Below are 14,239 nucleotides of genomic sequence, written 5' to 3' on the forward strand. Positions count from 1 at the left end.
GGTGCTTCTATGGTAATCATTGCAAAGTTTTATAGATCAGGTCTCGCATTCAAAAACAAAAAAAAAATCAAAAGCAGAGAACTGAACTGTCCAGGTTTTATAAATCCTGATTAATAAATATATATGTAACTGATACTGTGTATAGCAAATAGGAGATCTACACCAATGTCAATTAAATGTTGATAGCCAGGACAGTAGACTGATCTCTGCCCAGGGATTCTTGTCTGTGAAGCTGAAGGCRCAGTGCCCTTTAAATATTTAATGTGAGTTATTTCGTTGCATTAATCCTTTCTCAGACATAATTAAACAGGTGATGAAAAACAAATTCTAAATAAAACAGTTGCCCTGTGTAAAGATTAATGCTCAATGGTATACATTCACATATGCAGTGAGAAAGTGATTCATGTATTTCCTATGTTTGAATAGCTTAATATATCAGTTGTTGTGGTTCGTCATTAAAATCATGGAAATCACAGTGTGCTTTTAAGATCTTATATAGTTTAAATTTGAAAAGCAAGATATGCTTTGAAAGAATGAGGCCAGCTCATAAAATCAAAAGGATAACATAATAAATAAAATTCCAGAAACCTGAGCATGTCTGCTACAGCTTTGCCCTCCTTCTGACTGTGGTGTTGATGTTGGCAGGCAGTAGGCTGTGATCGACAACTTGGGAGCAATGCCAAGGAAGACAACTGTGGAATCTGTGCAGGAGATGGTTCAACATGCAGGCTTGTGAGGGGACAAGCTAAGGCACATTTCTCACCAGAAAAAAGTAGGTCGCAAACTGATCCTCTGTTAATTTATCCTTGACTATGTTTTCTGCTTGTATATTAACACACATATTGCAGAGTCTGACCTTTTCACTGTATACTTGTTTGCAGTTTTCCAAAGCTACTTATTCTAAAATCTGTGCTAGATTAGTCTATTGAAATTCCATGAGGGATACCACACATTAGGGTATAGCTAGGAAAGAATTTGAGATATGCATTTTTTGTGGAGCAACTCAATTCATTCTATCAGGAATAACCATCAAGATATACATCTTATTTTAGAGGGTATCCTCGTGTTGCAATATATGTGATGCTGCAGCAAAGTTTTTAAATCATGGAAACATCTTATAGATGGTTTTATGGAAATTGTGGCCTGTGATTGAAAGTGCCTGGTTTTCAACTTAACTTTGCTTCTTTTTTTTAAAGCATCTAAGACAGTTGAACTTCAGGGGCGAGTTAACTACTTGTATGGTGCAAAAAGCACAGGGCTTAAAGGGAATAATATTCTCTTCTCATTTTTGTTTGTTTGGCTCAGATGCTGCCATTTTTCCTCAAAGTAAGTAGCATCTTACTGTGAGTATCTTTGTAGGTCTCAGTAGTACTGAAGATATAAGAGAGGAAGGGTATCAGAATTGGATCTTTTACTGGACCCCTAAGGATCTGACCAGGCTGTGATCCAGGACAGATTTGTCATGTAGAGGCATGCCTCTGACTCTTGTTTTCTTTGAAGACCCAGTTTCTCCAGCTGAACCAGTTCTTTGAGCAGATAATAGATGAGAGGAGAACAGGCCCAAGCCTGTGGTTTTGTGTGCTCTCCACCCTTGCAGGTGATGCTCCTGTCATCACATAACATTCGTCCTATTTGCTTATCGTGTGGGAATAGCAGTTCCCTCAAAATTGTTATCTATTTCTGGACTCACAATATGCATAAATATTTGTCACACTGGCATGATGCCTTTGGGGTCCCTTACCTTCCTGTACAGCCACAGATGAGAGGGTGATGACTGGTGTTTTAGAAGTAAAGTCAATGCTCAAAGTTCAGTTCAAATGGAAACAGGTATTTTTTAAACAGATGMAGCACCAGTCTTGGACAGCTGCATCTATTTTAGCGCTGTTTCTATAGTTCAGCATGCTAAGATTTCACTAGTGGCCTGATTTTGAAAGCTGTTGTATGTTGAATCATGCTTAATACTTCTTGCAGTACATATAAGTATTTCCTTGTGTTTTTTATGCCACTGCTTGCAGGATGCTTAAGTGTAAATATAATTTGAAGTGTAGTACACATTATATTAGTGCATGTTACCTTACAATGTGATGACTTATTTGTTCTGTGGGATTTCACATTAGGCTATCTTACACTGTTCGTGTGCATAATTCCCATGATTTAATATGTATGTATAACGAAGGTAATCCTATTAAAAATATGAACATTTTTGTGGCAACATCTCTTAAAGTCACAGAATAATTTTACACAAGTCAAAACCAGCCTTTTTTTTTTTTTTTTTTTTAATGTACTGGATGGGCTATCAGTGTCAACTTTTTCCTTGACTCTGTTAGAGCTTCTTAGTTTGGAGAATATAGTCCAGTAATTTATAAGGCTCTGTGTTTGTTTGTCCTAACACTGAGCAAATGTCTTGAATATTTGCACTGAGCTAAAGTAGAGTTTTCATGGAGGCTGCTCTTTTCTTTATTCACATCAAAACAAATGCTCAGAGTTTCTGGTCAGCACAAAGCAAGTGCCTGTGAAGCAAAAATGACTGAATATTTTTGTAGTTTTACAGTCATATTTCTATGTCTCATATACATATTTTATATATGTATATATACACACACATGCATATGTATGTATTTCTTCCCCTTTCTGATGTGGAGGTGAGCTGAAACAGAAGGAAATTTAACCGTCTATTCCAGTTTTACATCAACAGAGATTCTCCTGTAGAAGGACAATTCCTGGGGAAACCCTAGCTAGTTCTAAGATAACCCAAACTAAACTTGTTGATTTGGCAAATTTGGCCCGCTAGTTCTTGACAAATGAAATAAAAAGGTTCATAATTTATTACTTTTTAGAATATAAGTACAGTAAATACAATGCAGTACAAGGTCTGGTTTTGAAAGAGTCATTTTGTGACAGTTTCAGGTATTGCCAGAAAATATTAATTTAATTTTACTTGTGATGTTGTGGCACAGTTAAGGGCTACTACATCTCACTTCACCTGGTGGAAGGTTTTCCGTTGCCTTGAGTGGGTTATGAAGAAGACCCATGGTTCATAGTTTTCTCTGTCATAACTCACTGGCTTTTGAGGTGTTTTAAAACTTAAGATGAACAAAGATTATTTTGGGGAAAGATGTCAGTTATGTCAAGTTTGATTTTTACCTTTCATCGCAGTAGGTTAGATTATATGAATGAATTTATCATCCACGTAAGCAAGACGGTATACACACACTACTAAAATCAAAACCTTTATCATGGTGATTTTCTTGGTATTATGATGATGACAAACAAAATCTTTTTTGGGTTAAGTTGTTCAACACACAGTGTGGAAGTGCTTTCATGTAATCACTCTTTTTGTGAATGAAATGTGAAAATAAAGCCATGCTTTCTTTGTATCAGTAAAGGGAAATGCAATAAGTGCAGCCCTTAAGAAAATTTTGCCAAGAGGTTGTATGTCCATTTAGACTCTTTCAGAGCGAGTGTTGAAGCACAATATCAACACATGGTGGGTCTGTATTCAAGGGGAAGTTTGTAAGGTTGTGAGCAGGATGTAAAAGTTATTGTGCAATGATGCAAGTTAAAGACTGGGAAAGAGAGCAACAGCAAAGATTTTATTATGAAAAAAGGAAACATAAGGGGAAAATAGAAGCACCTAGTAATCTTGGTCCTTATTTTTAAATAAGAAGTTTAGAYACTGATAGCAAATGATTTCTCATGAAGGACTTGCTTTAGTTATTAACTCTTTTATACCTTTTTACAAAAAATGAATGTTTCTCTTAGATCTTAATATTAAACAGCATTGAAAGAAGTCTTACTGTTTTGMAAATATGAAACAAACTCATTTCAAAAGTTCTTTATTTTTTCCACTAACACTTAATTGCCTTTGAAAGACAAAGTAAGTAAGACTTCTGCCAGCAAGCCAGATTCTAACATTCTGGTAAAATGATTAAAGGTTTGACTAATGATATTCAAACAGAAAGTGTAATAGGTTGTAAAATGTACTCTCCCATTGGGAAATGAGATATCATGGGCCTGATGTTTCTAGTACTATGTGCATGGAACTCCCATTAACTTCACTGCACTTTGTGCACATGGAAAAATTGTAGGATTGGGCCCTGATGTCTGTTTTCTGCACCATTATTGGCAAGAAAAGGTAGGAAAGTGTTCTGGTTCTGATACCAAGAATGAAGGCTGCAGGTTCTGATATTAACAGAGGATGAAGTTGAAGGCACAGACTCGACATAGGCTGGTCTTACTTGATTCTCAAAAGCTGTTTGATATTTGCAAGCTTTAACTTTCATAGTTTTTTACTAAAAGTTTCATATAAAACATTTCAATCAGTTGATATCTTTGTAACTATTCTCATTTCTTCATTTCATGTATTTGTTTCCTATGGTGCTGTGTAATTTACTGTGGACCACTTATTGTCACATGGTTGTGTGTCATCATCCCCAAATATACTTCATCAAAAACCTAATTTCAGTTTGCACATTTATCTAAATAGAGGCCTTCTGCCAGGGTGGTTATTCAGTGCCTTGGTATTCTGAGGTTCTCTATGCAGTTCCATCAGCTGGCTCAGTTTTGTGACAGCTTGGTACCTCATGTACCAAGGTCTTTTTACCCCTTTGAAATCATTGTTCATGAAGCTAGTAACCCTCATTGTCAAGACTGCCTGATACTTCAGTTTATATGAATGAATTTTTGCAAAATTGAACACTTGGGTCAGAAACTTTCCATGCCAGGTGCTGAATGTTTTGGAGAACTTTCAGCCAAAACAATTCAGCATATTCCAAGGACGTGGACAGAGAAAAACATGTTGTTTCCCACTGTCAAAACATTCCTGAAACCTTTTCTTTAATATGTCTTAACACCCCCCATTGTTGGACTTGATCACAGATCAGGGATTTGAAATTTGGCAGGCAATGGTCTTCTGGTCATGGACGAGTCTTTTGCAGTATCTGTGAACATCAACACATATTTTACTATAACCCCTTGCAAAAAATGTTTCCTTCATGCTCTGTAGGGGCTTCATGGGTGCTAACAGCTAACATTTCTGAAAAGTTTGTCCTTTTTTGAGTGTATTCTAGCTTGTCACATGTCAATGTCCTACACATACAAAATTGTACCAGTGCAATCTCCTTAAAATAAACTAAAATGTTCCTATTCCAGCGTTAAGCTATTAAAAAGTCCTTGCAGTTGCTCTTACTTTCTGCTTTGCTGCAATGTGGGGTGGGCACCACCAAATGAACTCTCAGTGATGCCTCCGGCCTCATATTCAAGTATTATGGAAGAGAGTTTGCAGTGAGCTTCCTACCCTCTCAAGCTTCAGACTTATGATGGGGGGAATGAGATCAAATGTTGGCATGAGGAGAGGGAAAGACAAAATGAGACTAGCTGAACGTAAAAATTTGATGCTATGACCCTAGGGTGAAGATATGACAGATAAGACAGATATGACAAAGTGGGAGAAAGACCTAGGACTGATACATTGGGTCTACCAAACTACCAAAAGAGGAAGATGGGAAGACTGAGATTAAATAAGGAATCTGGAGTGGAAGATGGAATCAGGAACAGCGTGAGAGGAAGGGGAGAAATCAATTGTACGTGGAGCCAGGAGAGGGAATTGGGACTGATTTGGCAGGAAGACTGTGTGGGGAGGGATAGAATTGCCGATATATTAGCATTTCAATTTGGATAAGGAGTATATTTTTTGAAGCAAATCTCCAGATGGTCCCCATGTACTGCTCATCAGTTCACATCATAGAATGGTTTTGGAGAGCATGAACTGGATTTTTTTTGGATAAAGCTGGGCTGGAAGATGTGCTCCAGAAAAGCACCTAATGATCTCCAGCAGCTAATGCAGATGCAGTCCATGGGACCAGACTAGAGTTAGTCTGAAGTAAACCACCTGAAATGTGTATAGTATGGACGATGAATCTTCAGCACCAACTATTTTGGTCTACAAATCTGTTGCTGTTGAGTTGCACTGCTGGTAATGTAAGCATAGCTGGATTTTTAGGGGAAACTGGAACTTGGCCGGCAAGCCAGAGGGAGAACTAGCACTATATTGCCAAGGACCCTGGTAAATAATTGATCCTAAGGATAGGGCATAAAAGCATCTGACCATTCTCCTGCTCTCAGCAAATAAATATGATGCCTATTAGTAGTGGGTCTGCCACATGCACTGGCGCTAAAGGGTGCTAGTCTGCCCAGGTGATGAAAATCTCTGTTCCTCTGCTAACTCACGTGACAGAGGTCTGGCATGGAACTGCAGTTTCCACTCCTGATAACCTGTGCAGATAGCCCTGTAATGCTGTATGAGGGAATTCCTCAGGATTTTCATTCATTTTCGAAGAATCTAGGAAATAAAATGCACAAAGTTATATCAAAGGGCACTTTTAAAGTACTAAAGCAAGCACCAGATATAAAAGAGAGCCAGAATAAGAGTGGCCCTTGCAGTTTTCATTTGACTTCTGTGTATTAGGATGCAGATGTTAATGATACTTTTTGCAGATCCTGCATCAGGCAATGCACAGACTTAATAGTATCCATTTAGTTTTGGGCTTGCATTTTTTTTTCAGTGTGTGGCTGCATGATTTATTTATAACACTCCAGTAAACCTTGCTCTGAAAAAAAAAAAAAAGAAGATATTGCTCATTCAGTTTTTAAAGGAGATCTGAGGATGTGCTCTGTAAAAAGTTGAAATTAAATGTGTGTACAGCACTATTTGAAGTAGGCTTGTTCATTGTGTGATAACTGAGTTATTTGTTCTCTACTGTATTCCACCCCCAAAACGCAAAATTAAATCTTACTCTACAAAGTGGAGTCAGCCCAGGCTTTCTTGCACTTCCATACTTCTGAGGAGTACCACTACTTTTTCATCACAGGAATTTACTTTGGTTGGTTGGTTTGGGGTTATTACAGGTTTCATAAGACTTCCTTGCTTACTTTCCTGGTCTCTCTTGGAAAAATTCTTGTTTAAGGACATTGGCTATTTCGTTATTTATTTCACACTAAATTTACTTGAGATCCATCTCCTTGATGGGCTACTAATTGTATGTCTTTGCACATAAAAAATGCAGAAGAGTTTTGTTGTTTTAAATGATAGCTCATGTCATTCCATTATAGATTTTAAGTGGTAATGGGTTCAACATCTCTAACCTAAAACTCCCTTAAAATAAAAAATTCATGATAGAATCAAGATAAGTGTAGCTCACAAGCACCAACTTAGAAGTCAGTGCTCTGCATTTTAAATGTATTTACATTTTACAGTTTAGTAGCTTTGTGTATCATTTGCCTGCTATCCTTTATTACTGTAAATAATTTCAGTAGCTGTTCCAGGGTCAAGGTCACTGTCCAAATATATTATGGGATTCATCTGGAGCTTCATCTTAAACCAGTCACTCCTTCAGGTCAAAGCTATCCTCTGAAATGCATCTAAAAGCTGCAAATGCTTCAGCTTTCTTCAGTGGGCTGGGCAGTTATGAGGTCATGCGGTTTGTAGCAAAATTATTTCAAGTTACTAAGATTGAAAAGCATGCCTGCAAAGCTTGAAAATACTGAGATTTGTGTAATTCCCCGTTAGAATGATGTCTGGAGTAGACTCTCTTTTCCACTGTATATTTTGGGCAGCTAATAAAGAAGGGGATGTTTCTATATTCTCGCGTGTACTTGGAGTCTCCGATGATGAGATTTTGGAATGTAATTGTTCTGTAGATACTTGGTGGGTTTCTGTCCTCTCCARCCAATGATGTTCTCTAAGTCTGAGTAGCCAAGCTGTACTTTGCTTACTGCTCATCTAAATTTTCCCCAGTGCATACAGATTTTGGAAGAGGTGTCCAGAAGAAGTAATGAGTATATAATTAAAATGAGTTGAGGCCACTCTGTCTGTCTCAAGAGCAGGTTACCACACGCTAGAAATATTTCTTCAACGGTGCAAGGAGCAGCGGCTCAGCCGAGGAGGCAGCCTGGAGACACAGGAGCACTGATGAGGTGCAGAGGGGGACTGAGATCTGGAGAGCACGAGACTGGCGAGGGAAGGACTCGAGGAGACRGAGGAAGGATGCGTCCTGTACAGATTTGCCTGGGGTTGAGATGTGTAACTTCTGCTGTTTTCAGTACCACTTATATATTTAGGTGTCTTTTAAAGAGTATATATTGGCCTTTGCACAGATTCTTGTCATTAGACAGGTCAACACGTGACCCAGCACCAGTGTCTTCTGAAATGTGCATAACAGCAGAGTAGCTGAGGGAGCCGCTGCAAGAAGACTCTGAACCTTTTGAGCTTTTTAGTTCTCTTTTGCTGACAATTGTTGCTGGACTATTGTTCTTTGCATCGTGAGAGCATACAGAGCCTTGAACCAGGCCTGGAGGACCGGTCAGATAAGTGCTGAGCAAATACATGGAAAGAAACTGTTTTTATAGGCCTGAAATAAATCCTCTGCCCTGCTCTAAGAGAAGGGAGGAAAAAATCCCAACTGGCCCGTATGTGAAACAGTAAATGGGTCCGCCATGGCCCACATGGAAAAATAAATAAAACCTGCTGAATTGGATTCAGCTCAGGAATGTGGCTCCTTTATTTTGATCCTGGGGATTAGCTCCCAGTCTTACCATAGCAGGGAGTCTGATCTTGCTCTCATTGAAATCCAAAATCTAAATCCACATTAACACCATAGAAACAGGATCAAACCTTGCCATCTAAAGTAAAAGCAATCCAGGAGCTTAATCAGCAAGTGCTATGCATAGTGTGTGCGTGGGGGGGTGTACACACACATGTGCTGGGGGAGTCCCAGGTACGAACAGGAGGCCCATTGCAGCCAGGAGCAGGAGAAAGATGAGCCACGTCCCTCAGGAATCCATAAAGTGAGCAGCATTACAATAGAGAGACAATACCTCGCTCATATGTTTCTCAGTTTTTAATGTGAGCTTTATGACTCTAAAGTCAGATTTTACAGTCTAGTGTTCCTGCAAGTTCCAGACGATTTTTGGCTTATTTGTTTTCAGCTTTAGATAAAGGCCAGCAATTAACTTTCAATGACATATAAATAGTATAAGAAAAAGAAAAAAAAAAAGACAATTGGAAATTCTAAGTATGGATTTCAGGGTAGAAACTTTCMCTATGTCGTTGTAAGACTTCAACGCTTGTAATAGTGTGGATCCTAATGATTTGATGGGAAAAATACAGCCTGACAGAGGGTTATTTTCCTTTAAGAATGAGAGTTATATGGTTTCCACTGAGAAGCAGAGGCCTATTGAATATTTAGTTTTGGAGATCCACCTGGATAACTCTAACCCACTTTTTGTATTAAGTTAAAGCTGTCGTAAGGAGAATGTGAAGGAATCCCTTAGGTCAGCTCTATCCCGTCCTCTTCCAATTCCCCATCTCCATTCAGAATTCCAAGAATCTCACTTTTATTTTTTTCCTGGAATTTACTTCATCTTTTAGAAAGACTGCCCTAGGATAATTTTCTCTGCCAGGTTACAAGTATCTCCTGCTGTCAACCTTCTTGACTGTTCTGTGGGCCTGCAAAGGTGGAATGTTGTTGTGCTGGTGAGCTTCATCTCCTCTAATACAAATGAAATGCTTGCTGGTAATATTTTCTCCGCTACGGAGAAACAGCAAATTTAGCACCCCCGTGAGACTTTTGGACCGTATTGGAGAGTGCTTCAGTGAGGGTGGAACGTCTGTAGCACTGCTAAAGGAATGCGAAGCATCCGGGAAAGGGAGCCGGCCTGCCGAGGCAAGCTGGGCTCAGTAAGGAGGTGGAGGAAGCGCGGCAGTGTGACCCTGGTTGTTCGCAAAAGAGCAGCCTTGCACATGCCTCTGCGCATCTGCGATTCTGGACCTCGTCCACTAAGTGCTGAGTGCCCTTGGATCCACTTCAAAACAGCAGTTGCATGGATTCAGGACTGTTCACGATCAGACTCCTGTTTGAGGTTGCGTGCTGTAGGGGCTGGTTGGTTGTCGAGAAGGGATACGATCCCTGACCAAGTAGGGACACGTGGGCCCCTCAAACCTGCTTTCGCTCAAATGCTGTAGAGCACATGTGAATTCAGGAGTTATTTCCTTACTTTAAAGATATACACATCCATTACCTTCTGGCTATCTTTAGCAATTCGCCTGATGAAAAACCAAGATGCAAGAAGATATTAAGTGGTTCAGTAGTTAATGCTTTTTCCAGGGCTCCTTAACTGTATGATTGTTCTTACTGTAGTATTTTGCACTCTGGTGGAATACCCAAGTATGAAATTAATAAAGATCATATTTTATTACATCCAAAATAAATTGTTATATTTAAATGACCTTCCTAGAAATTGGCGATATAAAAACTGTAACATAAGAAGGTGTTTATTTCAGAAAAAATAATTGCAGTATTCGCTTGAAGTATCCTGAACATTTGGCAGAATTTCATACTTATGCTTAGGAGATGTAAACCAGAAGCTGATAATTTAGCATCTACTATAAAAGGGTCTAGTTTAAAGTAGAAAGAAACATTCTTCAACTATTTTTTAGTTAAAACCTAAACTCAAATATTCTTCCTCAAAGTCTTATATGAGTAATTCTGGAGCAATGTATCACTGACCTTGAGCTAACATTATTTTCTGAACTTGCAAGAATGAAATCCCTCTGCACTAGCCCTTAGCATAAGGACAGGCATCTGAAAGAATGAGAATTATTGACTGCCACATTTCATTGTTTCCATAGGTTTTTGGCAAAATTGCTGTTATTTGCTGGGAGAAACCAACAATGTGCTTTTCCTAAAATGCTTGTGGTTTTGTGATTAATTTACAGGATGTGTTTTTCCTTTACATTGTCAGGGCAAAAGGCGATGTGTCCATGATCTCGCAATGCAAAGGCCGTTGGTTAGGTAGTATTTGGTCAACTTAGAAGCCTTACTGGCTTTTCATCGATTTCCTCAGCCTCAGTTACATTGCTGGAAATTTCTGAGGGCTCACCGTTAAGACACAGGTTTCCTGGAGAAGCAAAAGGAGCTATTACCTGTTAGTGCTGTTCATTGCCACAGCGTGTAATTTGGTAGTATCTTGAAGGCTATGCAAGTCCCTGGCTTCCTTGCTCTACAGACTTCTCCTTGGCCCTCACCCCCACTCAGATGAAGTCTATGTTCTTCCTTGCTCCTTACATTGGCTTAGACAAATCCAGATTTGGACCCGTTTCCCGCTCTTGCTGTGTTTCCTCGTAGGTCCCTGCTAGGGCATACTATGTTAATACCCCCAGGAAGGGCTCACGGCTCAGCAGGGTGTACCAGCGAAAGGCCCCAGGTGCAGGGGCAGGCTCGCAACTGGGCCGCGGTGGACGCGGGAGACTGTGTGGGGACTCTTCTCTCATCCGTGCGTGGATAACCCTTCTGGGCACTGTGCCTATCCGTTCTGAGAGCACTGCTCATGGCAGCATAAAACACTCCAGTCTGTTGATTTGACTGTTAACTCGRGTTGTTGCAAATCATCGATTCCTACCTTTGACGTGGAAAATAATAACTTTCGTCCTTTGTAAAATGCACTGAAGAAAGTGTGTTTTACGTTTATGTTTGAAGAGGCCATTCAGGCAGTCAAAAGCCATTTTGTATTGACATGTCCGATTCAGGACTGGTTTGGTTTATGCTAAGTTTTAATTTGGGGCTCTTACTGGAAGGAATGATCTTATACGGTAAGTTAGATGCAGATGCTGTTATAATATATATATTATAGCAAATATATATTTGCTCTTAACTGGTCTGTAATTGGTTAAGGGTTAGTGTTAAGTAGATGATTTATTTCCTGTAAGTCCTGCCACTTATTAAGGCTGTGACCTGCAGCAGGAAACGAGCTGTGGGCAAAATGAAGCTGAGCAGCTGCAGGTTTTTGTAAGGGGAAGTACTACTTAGCAGATTCCTTAAATCAGTTCAGTGATTAGGAAATAAAACTGGGACAACAAAGTGTAAATATATCCCTAATACACTACTGAAAATTTTTTTTTTTTTTTTTATTAAGCAGATAATTTTCCAATAGCAAGAAAGATTTACAAGTCTACATGTAGGTCTTAATAGCTGCATGGCATAGCAAACAGACTCAGTATACTGTGCTTAATAAAGTAACATATGATTATTTTTAATAGAAAAATTGTGGAACCTGTTAAATATTTTTGAGAGGCATTTGACAGTTTTCAGTTTAGTTATGTGATGTGCAAATTCCCTGGTGCAATATAACTTCTAAAACAGTTCTTTAATTTTCCTAGGGGAAGAGACAGTGATTGCTGTACCACATGGGAGTCGCAGTGTGAGAATTACGCTGAAAGGACCAGCACACCTTGGTATGAGTGAACTGTTTCATGTATTTATTAACAGGCAGAAGATAAAAACAGAACCTTGTTTGCTGATTACATACGATCTATGAAAAATAGCCAGTCATTTGTTTCCTCATATTTTCTATGAGGCTGATGGTAGTATATGTTATTTCTTTACCATAGGCCTACTTTAGATATAGAACTTATCAATTCAATGATAAGTTATATTGCCATGCCAAACAGTGAAATAAACCATTCATGTAACATTATTTTATTTTAAAAATATTTTATTAGGGAAACTGAAGGCCGCAGTCTGAATCATAGAAATAAAAAAGAACTCTTACTGCTGCGAGATGGGCAAACAGCAAGAATGATACATATTTTACTTCAAGATTGCTCATGATATTTGTATTTACTTTGAAGATGTTATCATTTCATTTCAAGGAAAAAATTGAATAAGAATTGCATTTTAGAGCAGCTTGGGAGTGACTGGTAGCTCCTAGATATAACACTGATATCACCAATTTGCAAAGCAGAACTTATCTTGACATAAATAATATTCATGTAAAACTGTTGCAAGCAATATATAACGGAGTGATCCTGACTAGTTCAGGTCAGGACTCTTTTTTTCCACCCCTGTTTTGGTCTTCTTTAATAAGTTCTGCAGAAGGAAGTTGTTATTTTAGCTTCATACGAGAAAAAGTACTAGATTTGGTGGCTCCTGGGGGATTTCTGGAAAGCTCCTGAGGAATGCATCAGCAGCTCTTTACTGAGTACAGAGTGCTCCTGGCTTCCTACCCAGGGTGGCTCCGTGAAGAAGCTGTGGCTTGGCATTACCTTTGCTAGCTAGGTCTTCAGCTGCAAGAGAATTGTGAAATGTTCCCTTAACCCCAGCACATCTGTTTCTAAATCTGTGAGGATTTAGATATTTGTTACCTAAAATGTTTAAAATGACAAAGGTTAAAATCAAGTGAGAGCTTTTGGGGAAAAAACAAAAGAAAAAAACCCCATGAAACAAATTTGCATTGCTTCATAGTCAGATCTGTGAGAACCTATGTTCTTGGGGATGTGCTTTGGGACAAAATGCTTGTCCTCCTTTCTGCCTGTTTGTATGTTTTTGGCTGTTGTATTTGTCACTTACTCACAGTGCCAAGTGATCTTTGATCTGCAGCTTCATTGATTTCAGTAGGAGTGCACTGGTGTAACTAAAGGCAGAATTTCAAAAGTAATTACAGGCTCTATTTGTCAGAGTCTTTCTCCCTGATTTGTAAGGAAGTGAATCTAACAGGTAGAGTAGGGACTACTTATTGGAGAATTTTATGCTGCCTCCTGTTGCCAAAACATGAATGTTCTTCATGTGCTGCTACTTCAGCAGCAGTAGCAAATGCCCAAAGAGCACCGTAGAGCATCTGGCTCTTTTCCCTTCGTCCTGCGCTTTTTTTTTTTTTTTTTTTAAATACTTCATCCTGGGCTTTATGATACGGTCTTGTTCCAGGGGAACACAGCTGCTGGATTAATCAAAAATGGAAATCTTTGGTTGGAGATGTAGCACATAACAGAACTGCAACAAATAAATGCTCTGAACATTGCTTTACAGTCAGCAGCTTAATGTTTTAGGAAAGACTGCATTTCTTTGTAGCTGGTAAGAATAAGGGTTTTTTTTGTGTGTGTGTGTGTGTGTGTGTGTGGACACTTTAAGACAGGCAACAGATACATCAAAGACCATAGGCATTCCATTGAGTTGTTGTTTTTACACATAGGTCCCTTGTTCACTTTTGTGTGCTTGAGTTTAGTGAATGATTCAATGGAAAATAACAAAACAGTTGGTACCAAATTGGTTATGAATAAAATGTTTCACTGTTTTGCTTTTGATTTGGACTAAATTACAGCTTTTCTAGCAGTTGTTTTAAGAGCATTGGAATCAAAAGAGAGACAGAAAGTTCCCTGAAAATAATCCTCCAGCAGAAGAAACAGGAA

The 14,239-nt window shown here is 38.9% G+C and overlaps 1 protein-coding gene across 1 annotated transcript in view; it reads left to right on the forward strand.

The window, feature by feature from the left end:
• ADAMTSL3 (ADAMTS like 3) overlaps positions 1–14,239 on the forward strand; it is a 195,590-nt gene that overhangs the window by 114,131 nt on the left and 67,220 nt on the right. Inside the window, exons 6-7 of the mRNA XM_026060624.1 lie at positions 646–772; positions 12,215–12,289. Coding sequence (XP_025916409.1) covers positions 646–772; positions 12,215–12,289 — 202 coding nt within the window. The remainder of the gene's footprint in view (positions 1–645; positions 773–12,214; positions 12,290–14,239) is intronic.

The sequence above is a fragment of the Apteryx rowi genome, unplaced genomic scaffold, assembly GCF_003343035.1.
Source record: "Apteryx rowi isolate R43461 unplaced genomic scaffold, aptRow1 scaffold_17, whole genome shotgun sequence".
NCBI lineage: Eukaryota > Metazoa > Chordata > Aves > Apterygiformes > Apterygidae > Apteryx > Apteryx rowi.